Source organism: Lynx rufus, unplaced genomic scaffold (assembly GCF_022079265.1).
Source record: "Lynx rufus isolate CCGP_SWC_20201006 ecotype Redwood Valley unplaced genomic scaffold, mLynRuf1.p SCAF_2, whole genome shotgun sequence".
Taxonomy (NCBI): Eukaryota; Metazoa; Chordata; class Mammalia; order Carnivora; family Felidae; genus Lynx; species Lynx rufus.
The window spans coordinates 203,604,755-203,621,276 of NW_025814834.1; the positions used below are offsets into that span (position 1 = coordinate 203,604,755).

The window sequence follows — 16,522 nt, forward strand, 5'->3', positions numbered from 1 at the left end:
AGGACTAGGTAATTATTGTTTCCTTCACTACTTTGTTTCCCTCCCCAGGTCTTCCCTTCTCTTCTTGTCTCTAGAATGGTAGAGGAGGCAGGGAATGTGACGATTTGATTTGTGGGTTTAGACAAAATTACCTTAAGAGGCCAGTTTCAGTCCATAGGTCCTATTAGCTCAGTACAGTCACCTAAGGACTGCTAATAAGATGTACTTTAGACAGTTTTATCATCAGTTACTGAAGATTTTCTTAGAAAATTACATCGCTTATATTTGAAATACACATATTAATAAACATACCAGCCCCTGGTATCTGAAGGAATCATAGACGCTCCTGATGAAAAGCCAAAATGGCCACAGGTATTCAAATCTGAACTCCAGGACAAAATCGGCCAGGAGGACAAGTGCCCACACTACCAGGAACTTCAGGTACAAAAATGTACTGCAAAGTAATAAAAGTAAAGAATTAATTCAAGGTCATCTGGGAAGCACAGAAAAAGAAAAAACACTTTTTTTTTAAGAGACAAAAAAAAAAATATCTTCACATACCATGAAAACAATGGAGAAAAAGGACAAAAAAGAGTTGTCGCTGGAACCCATTTAATTTTTAACAGCTCTGGCGTTCACTCTGATACCCACAACCCTCAAAGAAAGGTGATGACCAAAAATGCTTAATTCCATTTAAGATAAAAAAAATTTTTTTAATCTCACCACTATTTAAAAATGTGCTAAGTATTTGACTTCAAAATACTGCAACACTCTCAAAATTACAGCTTTCAGGCTATTCTTCATTAGAAGAAAATGTCACGGTTGAAAGGCTTCAAATTTGCTGTTTCCCCACCCCTCTACAGCTGCTTGAAGAGTCTTTGAAATTCTTGATGTACATCCCTACATGCTTGAAGGGTTCTGTCTTTTTCCCTCTTTTCTCCTCTTGCCTCTCTATGTATTGTTCACCTGCATTAACCAAACAAAACTCAAATGACTTCCCTAAACAGAAGGAAATGAACTTCAGGAGCAGATGCCAATCACTGCTAAGGATGTAAAATGTACTTTAAAGAGAGGTGCCTGGATGGCTCAGTCAGTTATGTGTCCGACTTGGGCTCAGGTCATGATCTCATGGTTCGTGGGTTTGAGCCCCATGTCAGGCTCTGCACTGATGGTGCTGAGCCTGCTTGGGATTCTCTTCTCCTCCCCTGCCCCTCCCCCACTTGCTTGGGCTCGCTCTCTCTCTCTCTCTCTCAAAATTAATAAATAAACTTAAAAAAATGTACATTAAAGAAAAAATCCTGAAGCATCTTAGCCTTGCTCTAGCTAAGATACAAATATGTGCTTCCATTTCCCTCTGGATATATGTTAAATAGAAACACACTTTGATAAACTGGGCAGAACACATATTTAACCACTCCAGTAGCTCAAAACAAGGAAATGAATTAAAATCTCAAAGTCCATTCTTCCAGTTCATGAGTTGTATAGTAGATAAGAGTAGCCTTCAGATTAATAAGCCCCTTATTATTTAATAAGCGCCTAATTCTATGTCCCTAACCTAGTCAATTCTGGAGCAGGTTAAGGCTAAGCATTAAAAAAAAAAAAAAAAAAAATGGGGCGCCTGGGTGTCTTGGTCGGTTAAGCATCCGACTTCGGCTCAGGTCATGATCTCAAGGTCCGTGAGTTTGAGCCCCGCATTGGGCTTTGTGCTGACAGCTCAGAGCCTGGAGCCTGTTTCAGATTCTGTGTCTCCCTCTCTCTCTGACCCTCCCCTGTTCATGCTCTGTCTCTCTCTGTCTCAAAAATAAATAAAAACGTTAAAAAAATTAAAAAAAAAAAAGGTTTTGTAAGATAGATTGAAAACACCTAACACTCACTTTGACTTGGGCTAGAACTTGCGTGCTGCTTTGTGATACAAATATTCCAATATCGATACGATTACATTAGTTGTTTGAATATATACCACCACCACCAAAATCAAGACTTCAATAAATCATTTTGAAATATATTAAAATAAGCTGCAAAAAAACTTAGAAACTTGGGGGCGGGGGGGGAACAAAAACAGGATCCAGCACTGAGGATTGTTTCTGTGCCCTCTCAAGTCACAAGGGTAAAAAGATGTCAAGAACAGACATGTATGACCCTCAGTGATACAGGAGCAAAATGATGCATAATTTGCAACTAGGGGCAATTTCTAATACTAACTCTTGATAGAACCGCTTAGGGCTCTGATAATAGGTTTCGATCAAGAGGTCTGCAATAGAATCAAGGAACCCAAGGCAAACCAGAAAACAGGCTTGGATTCTAAGTCCCACCTTTTAGTTTCATCTCCCTAGACTCAATATTAGCTGGGTGACGATGGGGGCCCCATTCTCACTCAACAAATCTATCACTGATCCAGTGGAGAGCAAGACATATTTTATTAGAAGAGACAACTGAGTCCCGAATAGGCATTCGGGAACACAAATCTAGTTTCAAACCAGCTTTCCAAGCTGCTTGGCTTTCAAACGGAACGTTTTTTTCCTTGTGTCTAGAATTGTTTCTAGATTTCAAAGAAGTATGATAATAGCCTCTCGGCCATGTTTCTAAGGCATTTAAGAAATGGCATGCATGGAGATGTTTTTTACTTCGCCTGTGAACACTTTTTCCCATGGGGCTGCCTCCAGACTGCAGCTGAAGGAGACGTGGCGAGTACGTCAAGTTGTGGAGTTGACACCGCTCCCAGGTGAAGGTGGAGTACCACTCTCTGCCCCAAACGCTCCCCAGGCGTGGCAGCCCCCCTGTCTGGCCAGCAACATCCTACTGCACTAGTTAAACAGCCATTATCCAAAGACTGACAGCCTGTTGAATACTTTTTCATGACCTAATCATCTAAACCTAAGGCAATACAGAAGTTATCATCTTTGTAACAGTGACTACTCGTTTTCAAGTCTGTGACTTCACAAGAGTTCCTTTTCATATATTTCGTCTTTTCAAAAAACTGCTTTCATACTTTTCGTGTTCCTTGGCACCCAGTTCTTAGTCACAGTTTAGAAGTGTAGATATCTAAGGAAACTTGATCTTTCACAAACATATGCTGTACCCTCAACTTTCGTCAGGCTCCCCTTTTAGGAGCACCTGCCTCTAAAACTCAAGAGGCGATCTAATTAACAAAGTAGATTTTATGAGTTTTACAAGAAGAGTTCTAGAGTTTAGTTGCACAATCGTGTGCATATACGTGTGGTTACTGACCTGGACATTAAAAATGGTTAAGATGCTAAATTTTACATTATGTATTTGGCCACACTTTTAAATATATGGAAATAAATAATTTACTCGTCTTAAAAAGAAGTTGATTTTACTTTAGGACTAGTACTGAATTGATTCATTTCCGTCTTCAGGGTTTTAGAAAGTTTAAGACAATTGCCTGATTCAGTATTCACTTAGTTCTTTCTATCAGTAAATTATGCTTATTATCCTTCTATAGGTACCTGTAAAAAAAAAAAAAGCCAAAAGACGAGCAATCTAAAATGACTACTCTCCGTGTAGACACCCTAACTAATTCCTTTCCTTCCATGTTTTGAAGGTCGTAAGATTTTGCCAAATCCAAAGAGATGACATTCTAAAGGGACAGAAAATAAGGTTTTAAGCCATTATAGCATTCCACAATATTTCTTTTAAACCATGAAGAAAATACGATTAAATACAAAAGATTTTTATGCATACAGTTCATAACATGGTTCATAGCTTGATGTTACTTTCTCTGATCCAAATACATTTACGAATAACTATAAAATGTCTTGAACGAAAATATAAAGCATAACTGCAACAAAAAGATAGTTTTCATAATAATATAATGAAACAAAGGCAGACCAATAATGTCTTTTGATGGCCTTACGTGCTTCTGTTCTAGATGCCAGTGAAATAAAGAAGTGACGTGTGTAATTATTAGGCTTAATGGCGGTGACTCTTTCAAAGGGGTTGTTAGCTCTAAGTCCCCCCCACCACCCCACACACACACATTCTATTCCTGCCCTTGCCATTTATAACCTTTCTTACCTGAACCTATTCAGCAATACTCTCCACCTATGGATTAATCATTTATGATTAATGAGAAGTAGTATTGAACATTTTTCTTTTTCCAAGTAAAGTGCACCTTCTCTCTGCTACCACTAGCTGCTTGTCACTTAGATCATTTTCTGGAGCCCACATAATTACCATAGTGTGGCCATCAATCCTCAGTACCTGACCTTTTCCCTCGGCAGACTAATGGCCATTTAGTTCACTTGGTCCTCACCACAGAAATGACTCTCTAGAACACTTCACTGGCTGTGCTAGCGGCCATCTATCTCAATTCCTAGCTTTCCCGTCCTCTCAGACAGCAACTGTGAACTGCTTTTAGCTTTCAGTACGTAGCATGATACTTCTTACACCAGACTGCTGTCTCGTCTGTTATCAAATACCTCTCCCTACTCGACATCACCTCTAGAATATTCCTCCAGTCTTGTCCAGCTGATATTCCTGCTGAAATCTTATTATGTATGATTTTAGTCCTGTTACTCCAAGTGTGGTCCAGGGACCAGCAGCATCAGCATTAAGGACGAGGTTTTCAGAAGAGCGGTATTTCAGGGCCCTCCTCAGACCTATTTAATCGAAGCGTGCGTGCTCACCAGATCCCTAGACCGTGTGTGTGTACATTAAAACTTGAGAAGTACTGTCCCGTCATATAAACTTCTCGCTGTTATGGTACCAGCACCGAACTCCACAATGTCTCAGAAAGAAAACAACCATCTCCTCGGATTATCAGTTCTTCTCTCCAAACCGTTAGCTCTCCTTCCCTCAACTAGGAACACTGTTTAAGGTTAATTCGTCCATTTTCTTACCTTTCTTTCTGAGTTACAGACAAGATCCCTACCAAAGTACAACGTAACCACATGACGCACTTCTAATTACTTCTTGCCCCTCAGCGCACAGCATGAGCGTCACTTCCTTAAAAAAGGTCTCCGTGATCCCAAAGTGAAGACTGGTACCCCGTGATATGCTCACACAGCATCCTAGACCCTAAGAACGTTTACTCGCAATTATAAATAAATAGTATTTTATTTCATTCACTGTTTAAAAGTAAAGTCCACCAGAACAAAAGAGCTGCCTATTTTGTTCCCTGCTTTAGCCTCAGTGCCCAGCAGAGCACCCGCACACTGCAGAAGCTTAACAAATATTTGTCGAATGAATGACCTACAATGCACAAGAGTGTTCAGAATCGACAGTAAGGCCTTTACCAAAGCACACACTTAAAATGAAGGTAGATGGAGAGATCGTGCACAGATGACTGGGAAGGGTATTTAAACAAAGCAACATCAACCAACAAAACAAACAGCTTCTGCTCCAAAGATTACCATGCACATGCTCCCAATCTGTTTTCTCCTTCACTAGGAACAAACGAATCTAATCACTAATCAGTCTTGCTCTGGGTGCCGGACCATCATTCCATTTGGCCTACCTGCCACTGGCTCTGCCTACAGCGGGAGTTCTCAAAGTGTCTTCTGTTAAGCCTAACATTACAGAAATCTGCAAAAATGTAGAGCCACACCACCCTTCTCATGGGTTTATTACTATTTTTATATGAACTAGTAATTCTTAAAATGTTTCTGTCGTGGGAAGCCTGGGTGGCTTAGTCAGTTAAGCTTCCGACTCTTGGTTTCGGCTCCGGTCATGCTCTCACGGTTTCAGGAGTTCAAGCCCCGCATCAGGCTCTGTGCTGGCAGCACGGAGCCTGCTTGGGATTCTCCCTCTCCTCTCTCTCTGCCCCTCCCCAACTTGCGCCGTCCCTCTCGCAAAATAAATAAATAAACTTAAAAAAAGTTTCTGTCTTAATTTCTAATATAGCAAATACTGATAGCTATAACCCATACAAACCAAGAGCGGAAAGAGGTCCTGAGACAAAAACAACTGAGAAATGGTGGACTATAGAAAGTTGTGCGCAAGCATCAAGATCAAATGGTCTAGACCCACTGCTATGTTCTGCACCTGCATCCCGGTGTGCAATCCAGAGAGGAGGGACAGTCTGAGAAGACCTAAGCTGCTCCTTACTTGTCTTTTCTATTCCAGTCCTCCTGCAGACCGCAAAGAGAACTTTTCGAGAGTCAATTACACACACACGCACGCACACACACACTCATACATATATATACATACACAGGCACCGCAGTGACAAATCTACTGTAAAATACAACCAGTTTAAAAAGAAAAAAGAAAAACTAGGATAGAAATCACTTAAAAAAGCTTTTAAGAATTTTTAAAGAATTGTGTGGTATAGTATTTTACGAAGGACAGATATCAAGGACAGGTACTGGAACCTAAAGCTGCTGGAGAATTTAGAGTTTTAGAAATTCTGTTTCAAAAACACTTTCATCTAAAACACACACACACACACACACACACACACACACACACACCTCTGACAGTGTGGACTCTATGAGGTTTGGGATGGGGAGGGGGCAGAGGCACATGAGGAGAAAGAGAACAAGCCACAGTATCTTGTGTCAAAGACACTTCGTATCTTCAACGGTAGTAATCACGCACCCAATCACACCTTACACTTACACCACACGTGTAATTTTTCCAAATGCTTTCATGTTAATTATCTCATTTTAGCCTTACAACTGTGAAATAGGCAGGGTAGTTATTACCATTTCATAAGAAAGAAACCTGAGGAACCAGGAACCTAGAGGCTGCAGGGCACTGTTGAAAGAGCACAGGAATAGGGGTTTGGAGACCACAGAGAACAGAGTGAGTTCTATGTGGAATGCTGTACTGCTGTTAAAAAAAATAAATAAATACACTTTTTTTTTTTTTTTTTTTTAGTTTTTAATGTTTATTTTTGACGGGGGGGGGGGCAGAGCATGAGTGGGGGAGGGGCAGAGAGAGAGGGAGACGCAGAATCTGAAGGAGGCTCCAGGCTCTGAGCTGTCAGCACAGAGCCCGACGCAGGGCTCGAACTCATGGGCAGTGAGATTGTGACCTGAGCCGAGGTCAGACGCTCAACCTACTGAGCCACCCAGGCGCCCCTAAATACATTTCTATGGTAAGAAATGGAGAGGGGCGCCTGGGTGGCGCAGTCGGTTAAGCGTCCGACTTCAGCCAGGTCACGATCTCGCGGTCCGTGAGTTCGAGCCCCGCGTCGGGCTCTGGGCTGATGGCTCAGAGCCTGGAGCCTGTTTCCGATTCTGTGTCTCCCTCTCTCTCTGCCCCTCTCCCGTTCATGCTCTGTCTCTCTCTGTCCCAAAAATAAATAAACTTTGAAAAAAAAAATTTTAAAAAAAGAAATGGAGAAGAGATTAAGTGAGGAGAAAAGCCAAGAAACTTTTATGTAAAATGGAATCCTACTTTTGTTAAGGAAGAAATATACCCATTTGCTTATATAGAAAGAAGAACAATAATTAAAAACGATGTAATGGTGATTATCCCAGAGCAGGAGCACTAAGGTCTGTTGCATTGTGCTATTACATTGTCATATTAAGTTTTACTTTTATTTATTTTATTTTTCAGTAGATTTCATGCCCAGTGCAGAGCCCAACATGGGCTTGAACTCACAGCCCTGAGATCAAGACCTGAGCTGAGATCAAGAGTCGGATGCTTAACCAGCTGAGCCACCCAGGTACCCCCTCACTACTTATATTTTTTTAACTCTTCATTTTGAAATGACTTTAGACTTACAGAAAAGGTGCATGAATTGTATAAAGAATTCCCTCCTATCTTTCGCCTAGATTCCATAAGTGATAAAATAAGTTATCAAGTTTCTGTTATCATGCTCCCCCTGTTACCATGCATACATATTGGTTATTTTTTTTAATCAGTCAGGAAATTAACATTGATATGTTACTATTACCTGATCTAGAAACCTTATTCAAATTTCAGTAATTATCTCACTAATGTCCTTTGAAGCAACAGATGAATAAATAGAGATCGAGCCATGGACATATCCTGGTCCAGAATCACATTTTGCATTGTTGTCATATCTATACTGATTTTTTTTTTTAATTTAACAAAGATTCTCATTTAAAAAAGGCTCCTGGTAACTGTTGCTTCACCTGGAGAATGAGGACAATGACACTTGCCCTACATGTAGTAGAGAGTTGAGAGCTCCGTATGAATTATTACACATGCATGACACTCAGAAGTGATGAAGCAGCACCATACTGTGCAACAAAAAAGAGAACAGACTTTGGGGTTAGACAGATATGGGCCTCTATCAAAGGAACTAAACTTGGGGCAAAACTTGGTTTCCTCACATATGAAACTAAAGCTAATACCCTTACTGGAACAAAATAAAAGAATGAAGAGAAAAAAAAAATAGTAACAGCAAATAACTTTCCGAGCAACTCTCTGTGTCAGGCATTATGCTAAGTTCTTTATGTCACTTATCTCAATTGTCCTTATATCAGTCCTGTAAAGTAGGTGGTCTTATTTACTATTCTCATTTTATAGATGAGAAAACAGAGAGAGAAAGCAAGTAAATGACTTGTTCAAGATCACACAACTAGGGTCGGGGACATTCCTTGAACTCAAGTTCATATGACTTAAAGCCCATACGATTATCCCTCATACTGGACTTTCTCATCTCACATTAGATATTCAGTAAATATCATTTTCCTTCTTTATATCCTTTCCTATGTGTATATTCAAATTATATAATTCTTTAATTTTTCCAACAGGACCAAGTTTTTAAAAAATGAGCAGATGTACTTTAGGAAAGAATACATCCTCAGTATCTCATTCGTAAACTATGAATTTATAAACTTAATTTGTAAACACACTATGAAGCTCTGCAGAAAAAAAAAAAATGAAGTCAAATGTTCTTTACAGAAATAACTATGGCACAAAAGATGGGACAACTCAAGACTGCTTTCCAGCAAAATTCACACTCTTAGAACGGTCATTGTAATAAGGAAACATGTAATTCAAAAATAAAAAGACAACTCATTTTTTAAAAAAAAAATCATAAATACAATGAACCATGACGTATACAGCTTGTCAAGCCTAGAGCAAGACAAGAAAATAATGCTTATTACCCCTGAGAAAGAAGACTCCAACCTTAGTATTTCTCTCATCTGAGACAGGAGTTTTTGTTTGACCATGAACGTGGCACTCACCTCTCTAGAACTCAAGTGTCCTCACTACAAGATAGGCAAAATACTGAATTTAGTACTGAGTAGCTTATTTGGCTTTTAGAAGTGTTTTGAAGATGAAAAAAGTAATAATATAATTTGAAAACAGAGCTAAACTATTTCCAGCCACCTCCGCCATTCTAGGTAAGGAAACAGATCTCAAGCAGCGCAAATCAATCAGGGATGTCTACAGGTACACCGAAAGTAGACTCGCTGCACTGTTTCAATCCACTAAATGCAAAGCCTCTAAAAAAGAAAAGGCAACAGAAGACATGGACGAGGGATAAATTATTTCTGACGTCACAATCCCACGACTCAGTGTGAGTCCATCACCCTTAAAAGAAGCAGGCAGAAACAAAGGAATGAAGGTCAGAGTTATGAAGGGGCTTCAAAGTCTCGGGATGATAAGCATTTTGGAAGGCTGATGAGCAGAGGCCAAGTTGACATCAGTTAAATGTCAGAGTAAAGATATAAAGCCTCAAAGAATACATTCAAACAGTTGATTGCGTTTTTGTTTTTGTTTTTTAAAGTCTCCATTACCGGGATCCATGTGCCTAAAGGTGAGAGACCTTGAGGAAACAGTCACTCCTTGGGTACTTGAAGAAATTCATGATGGAAAAAGAATGTGTAGCAAAGGAGATGTGTTTCTACTGTTGGTATGTGCCACTATGCTTAAGTAGCTTGTTGATTGAGCACACAACTTTTTTCTTCTGGACCTATTTCTTGAAAATGGTCCAAGAGGGGCGCCTGGGTGGCGCAGTCGGTTAAGCGTCCGACTTCAGCCAGGTCACGATCTCGCGGTCCGTGAGTTCGAGCCCCCCCGTCGGGCTCTGGGCTGATGGCTCAGAGCCTGGAGCCTGTTTCCGATTCTGTGTCTCCCTCTCTCTCTGCCCCTCGCCCGTTCATGCTCTGTCTCTCTCTGTCCCAAAAATAAATAAACGTTGAAAAAAAAAAATTAAAAAAAAAAAAAAGAAAATGGTCCAAGATAATTACACCCAAATCTATAAGCCTAGAAAATAAATAATATAATAATAATAATATAAATAAAATAAAATAATAATAATAATATAAATAAAATAAAATAAATAAAAGTAATATATTGAAGAGCATACTAAATTTCATCAAGAAAAGTAACCCAGGGGCACCTGGCTGGCTTAGTTGGTAGAGCCTGCAATTCTTGATCTCAGGGTTGTGAGTTTGAGCCCCACATTGGGTGTAGAGACAGAAATAAATAAAGGAAGAGAGGAGAGGAGAGGAGGAGAGGAGGAGAAGAGAAGAGAGGAGAAGAGAGGAGAAGAGGAAAGGAAGAAAGGAAGAAAGAAAAGTAAGTCAATTATAGTATTTCACTTTGAGGTCTTAACCATGTTTATAAAATTTCTATCTGACTCTCCAGGCTCCATGAGGTATGTTATATCTTGTTCTATCTCCTGAAGTATCACCTGGATCACAGCCTAGAAAATGACAAAACAAACAAAACACACACACACACACACACACACACACACAACCCCAAAGGGTTAATATCAATGGGCAGATCTGGGAGAAATGGCCAAAGAAAAAGCCTCTGGAAATATAAGTGCTTATAGAACAAGGATTGGCTCCATGATATTTGGCAAACAACTAACAAGAAAGTGAAAATAATAGGTTATTAAGTCTCCCATTAAAATCAATCTCCAAATCTAGTGAGGTTCAAGAAAGACCATGAGAAATCAAAGAAAAAGGAAAATATCACTAATACAACAGGAAGCTTTAAAGCAAATAATCTGAGGGGCGCCTGGGTGGCTCAGTCGGTTGAGCATCCAACTTCGGCTGAGGTCATGATCTCGCGTTCATGAGTTCGAGCCCAGCGTTGGGCTCTGTGCTGACAGCTCAGAGCCTGAAGCCTGCTTCAGATTCTGTGTCTCCATCTCTCTGTGCCCCTCCCCTGCTTGTGCTCTCTGTCTCTCAAAAATTAAAATAAAAAAAGTTAAAAAAAATTTTAAAGCGAATAATCTGAAATAGATCACATTCCCTCCTTCCCCTGCCTCAACTTGTAGCAGGAATTTAAAGGGATTTTCAAAGCATCTAATGAAACTAAACTGCCAAGAGCACTCAGGCAAGAAAAATCATAAATGAAACTTGGAGGAAAGTACCTTTTTTTTTTTTTAAAGGTAGTACACTACTAGCAAAAACGAAGTACAAAACTCCAGTATGGCAGATTTGTTTAAACGTATTTCATGAAAACTGCAAAAATAAGGATTAGGTAAACACGTCACTGGAAAGGTTAGAACATTTCCATTTCTACATTGTCCTCACCCCCTCCCCCAACACCGCTCTAAAATCGTACCGAATTTATCACTTTCACGTCAGGTCCTGCGTTGCTGCCGTTAAAAGCCTACCAAGATTACCAAAATGCTTTTAGGCTGTGAGGTTGCAACATTGGTATCTGGGGTTTCGGTTGCAGAACACATGTACAATCAAGGCAGCCAAGGGTCATACCAGCCTCTAGTGGCTTTAATAAGCATAGCCCAGAGGAGGCTAAAACTAGACTTAGGAAACATCATTAATTAAAGAGGCCGGAAAAGCAGGAAAGTGAAATCTCTGGAGATCAGATTATTCAGACTGGGATCCAAAAAAGGAAATTAGGAAACTGAGAAGGATGCAAATGTTGATCATTTGAAAAAGTCAAAGGTCAGGCAACTCTGGTCTGAAATAAAGATGGGACAAGGTATTGTATCTGCCAGGGAAGTCCTGAGTCCTCGGTTCTGGTTTTAAGGCACTAAGATATCCAAATCTAAGAGCCGGCTACGGTCCTGCACTGCCCACGCTTCAGGCAGCGTGCTACGCAGAGCCCAGCACACGATGACAGGAAGTATTCATAAATTTACAAGTGATGGGGCACTTCCTTCAACCACCAGTAACGAAGATCTAAAATAGCTTCCCGAAGCTTAACACAGGTGCCTTACTTAAAATTCTTATTACATTTGCTTGGGTCAGTAACAATTTTGACTGCAGAGACTTTAAACCTCAGCGTTTCTGCCTCTGGCTTCTACATAGCACACCTCGTCTCACCCTCCTATTATAAAGTCAGTAATTCTCAGGGGGAAGGAAGTGGGGAGTGTGGCGGAGTGACAGGTGGGTAAACCACACAGAATCCCCTTAAGGCTTTTCAAAACTACATAGCACTCCAACCCCACCCGGCCTGGAGAAATCACTGCATGTAATTAGATGTTACCGTGGGGAGCGTCTGGTGCATGTGTGAAGGCAGACGCGGGCAGAGGATCACGGCCGTAAAACCCGAGGACCTCTGAAATGTCGCAGTTAAGTGGACCCATTTATTTTACTTTCTCTTATGAATGACCTTTCTTTACAATTTCCAAAGCACTTTCACATCTATCTCATCTGAGTTAGAAAATGCTCCCTCACTTAGTGGCGACCGTCTACTTCATCATAAAATAGCACCGGGCAAAATTAAGCTGTTAGTGCATCCGGTGAACAACTAAAATAGCAAGTTAAAATGTAATGCAACAAAAATATTTTCACATAAAGTTCTTTGGAACCCCCACACCACCGGGCAAATTTAAGAGGGCATTGTGATGGTCTGCTGTAAACTCCCTGAAGACAAGAAACTATGCCTTATCCTACATCCTTCACAATTCCCTGAACAACGCAGGTCCTTAACCAAGTAGGATAAATTCGTTTATATTCATTTACTTATTAATGCACACGCTCAACATTTATCGAGCACTAAATTCCTACTCTGGCTCTGTGCTGGCTTGGATTGTTTATAAGTGACATTGGATTTTAGTCCTTAGTAATATAAAAGAAATCCATCACCATTTCTGTTTCTTTTCTCCTATTCTTGATTGTTAATATGACCAGAATAACATATTTCTATACATTTCAATTTTCAAACAAAGGGCACATATATAAATGGAGATCATGTTGACAGGTCTACAATCCATTTTCCTTCTACCTTGCCCCTGAAACAATTCTACCACAGCCATTATACAGACAATAATCCTATCACTTGACAATCACCTCAGTCACAGTTGCTGGATTGGAGCCCATGATTAAAAGCGTCTCAGCAACACGATTTTTTTCAGCAAGACCAAGAAGCAACTCACCCTCTGTTTTGACTACTCAACTTCTGTTTATAGCTGTACCAAATCTTCTAGTCTCTCTTGCCTCCTTACAGGATAAACCAAACATGTTAAACTGTGATAACAACAACATGGTAAATAATATTTGTATTGCGTGCTAGAATTTACAGAGTGTCACAAACTGAACGTGATCTCCTTTGGTCCTCAAGACTCATTTGACAGATGAGCGAACTGGGACTCAAAGTGGGAGAGCTGGGATTGGGAGTCCAAACCCAGGTCTCCTGATGCCCGCAGTCCAGGGCTCTCTTCATCACAGCTGCCTCCTTGCCGTCCCAGGTTCAAAACACTGTGCAGACTGAGAACGTAAAAATAATGTTCATGAAAGGTTATGCTGTGAAACAGTAGATAGTGGTTATCAAAACTGTCCACAGAGACTCAGAAGAAAACCAAACTTCTCTGTTTAATGAGACCAAAATTGGCCACATGTTGAGAAACAAAATGGGTAAATAGATGGTAGGAAACACAGTTCAGTATAGTTAAATTGTATGATCACAGAAATGTGATACTCACAAATCCTCAAACACCATAATTCATAACGAGCCCACTCATTCTGTTTGCTTTAGAAATAAAGGAGAACTTCCTAAACTTTTTTTAAAAAACAGAATTGGAAAAAACCGAAACTATGATCTTGTGCTTCGGGCCAATACACCATATTATAAACTGAGAAACAGGTAAGTGAATGAAAACATTCATTTGACATATGATGCTCCAAAAGGAAAGACCAGTAAATATATATGTAGGTCTTTTATTAACATTTAACTTAAAAAAAATGCCAAACAGAGAAGGGTAAACAGATTTGAGAGCTACCGGGGTTTTAAAATTTTATAGCGAAACTCTCAATTACTTGCATAGGGTATTTACTATCAACCTTTAGCGTAAGAACATTCGAATTCCAAGAGATCATCACTAAAATAAATAGATCTTCATTAAGAATGAATTCACTTCACACTGTTCATGTTGATTGAGTGGTTACTACCAGGTAGGTACTAAATTGGGCATCATTTGTCCAAATATAAAGAGACGGGGAAATACAACAGAAGACATGTAAACAATATGGGATCCCCAATCTTCTTTCTATAAATAAAGGTACCTCGTCATATGTTACTGTAAATAGCAGCCATTCAAAGCCACACTTGTCTTTGGTCTACAATTCTGTTTAATACGCTTTTTCTATTCTTGTGTCACTATTAAGTTGTTCAAATCTTTTTTCAATGGGCAGAAAAAAAATCCTTTATTCAAGAAGCATAGCGTGTGTAACTTGAAGAGACATTTCCCCCACCCATTAACTTGGTAGGAAAATGGTTTTTACTTTTTCAGTTTAAATGGTCAGGTTTGATTGATTCAGCATGAATTTTGGCTGGTTTTACTGACTGCTGTACTCTCGTAGCTAGAACAGGGCCTGCCATACAATATATATATATATATATATATATATATATATATATATATATATATATTTTTTTTTTTTTTTTTTTTTTTTTTTTACTGAATGAATTATTCCTATGATCTACGGCTCATTACATAAGGATATATCTATATGTAAGGATAGATACACAGAAGAACTTTATACTTTGACTTCTTAATGATTTTAAACTTGAAATAAAGAAAACCCCTCCTGTTTACATCACTCAGCTGCTTGTGAAAAGCAATCTTCCACGTATGTAAACAACAGCATGTGCAAGATGTACAGTTATGCTAACACTTGGTCATTAGCTTGGTGACAACCTGGGTGTCATCAGCTACCTCTCTCTAAGTCCCACAGCTAGGAGAGCTAAATTGTAAAATGCCACAAAGACTCAATTAAACCAATATGCACATGCTGAGCATTCTCCTTTGTAAACTAGTTATTTCTCCACTAAAATCATTGCTTTATCAAGGCCAGTACCGTTTAGAATGAACATTCTAAGAAGAACCAGAAAATAAGTCATATACAAGTTCTGCCTAGGAAGCTGTGATTGTCACTAAGTTGCCCCATGAACCTGTTGTCGTCCTTCCCCCCTTCTCAGAACAGTGAATTCAATTTCTATTTAAAGAAACATTGCTTTTTTTCGCTAGAAAAATAAAACTGAGTTTGGAGAAAATCTCCTGTGAAAGGTTCAAAGAAAACTATCTGCCTGGAATGATCAAAATAATGTTTGCTGGGAAAAATGACCATCAGCTCCTTCGGAGTCTGGAGCGGGGCCACAGGGCATGATTAGGGGGTATCGGCTTCAGCCCTCGGTGCCAAGTCTGAGATCCCAAGAGAAGTAGAGGGCGAAAGAAGGGGCAACGTGGCCACCTGCCCAGTCTGCCGGGGACCGTGGGGCCACCGTCTGCTCCCAACTTTGTCAGCCTTTCCCCCTAGTGCATATGGTCCACGCGTCTCCCGGCTCAGGCCGGCGACTCCCAGGCCAGAGCGGAACTGGGGGACCAGCGGAGGCCCGGCGGCCCCGGGAGCGGCGCCCGGCGCCCCGCGCCGCGGGCTGGGGGCGCAGGAGGGGAGGGGGCTCGCCACCCCTCCCCCCTGCGGGGCCGAGGCGCTCCCAACGGCGGCGCAGCGGCTTCCTCGACCGGCGCCCGCCGCGCCCTCCCCGCCCGGCCGGCGGCCCTCGCCACGCCCCGCGCCCCCAGGGCGCACCCCTGCGGGCCGGCCGGAGCCCCCCGGGCCGCGCTCCTCCAAAGAGCCCCCGGCGCGGGCGTGCGGCCTAGTCGGGGTTACATAACGGGGCCGGGCCCCTCCGGAGCCGGCTGGGGGCCGCGGGGCCCGCGCGGGCGGAGGCGGGGGCGCCGCCGCTCACCTGCCGTAGATGCCCTCGGTGATCCGATTCCGCTTTAGGGGGCGGCGGAGCTTACTGCAGTCGGCGTTCCGCCGCTTCATCCTCCCGCTGGGGGGCCGGGTGCCCGCGCCGCCTCCGCCGCCGTCTCTCACCTCAGCCGCCGCCGCCGCCGCCGCCGCCGCCGCCGCCGCCGCCGCCGGCCCGCCCCGCGTCGGGCCTGGACTCTACCCCTGGGGCCGGTCACACAGACATGGAGCCAGCACCCGGGGGGAGGGGGTGGGACGGGGAGGGGGGGTGCTCAGAGCCTCCTCCGCCTTCGGAAACAAAGAAATGACAATTCCGGGGCCCGCCCGCCCCAGCACCAGCCAGCCGTCTGCCCCGCCTCCTCGGCTCCGACGGACGGCCCTCGGGACCAATCGAAGGCGCCGGTACGCCTCTGCCGGCCAATCCAAGGGCCCGCTGAGGCAAAACGGACTCTAGAACCCGCCTCTTTGAAGGACAG

At 41.9% G+C, this 16,522-nt stretch overlaps 1 protein-coding gene across 1 annotated transcript in view; it reads right to left on the reverse strand.

Annotated features, from left to right (window-relative positions):
* Positions 1 to 16,163, reverse strand: part of MACO1 (macoilin 1) — a 63,856-nt gene extending 47,693 nt beyond the window's left edge. Inside the window, exons 1-2 of the mRNA XM_047083613.1 lie at positions 16,042 to 16,163; positions 292 to 433 (exon numbers count right to left, since the gene is read on the reverse strand). Coding sequence (XP_046939569.1) covers positions 292 to 433; positions 16,042 to 16,121 — 222 coding nt within the window. The 5' untranslated portion in view covers positions 16,122 to 16,163. The remainder of the gene's footprint in view (positions 1 to 291; positions 434 to 16,041) is intronic.
* Between the last annotated feature and the right edge of the window lie 359 nt (positions 16,164 to 16,522).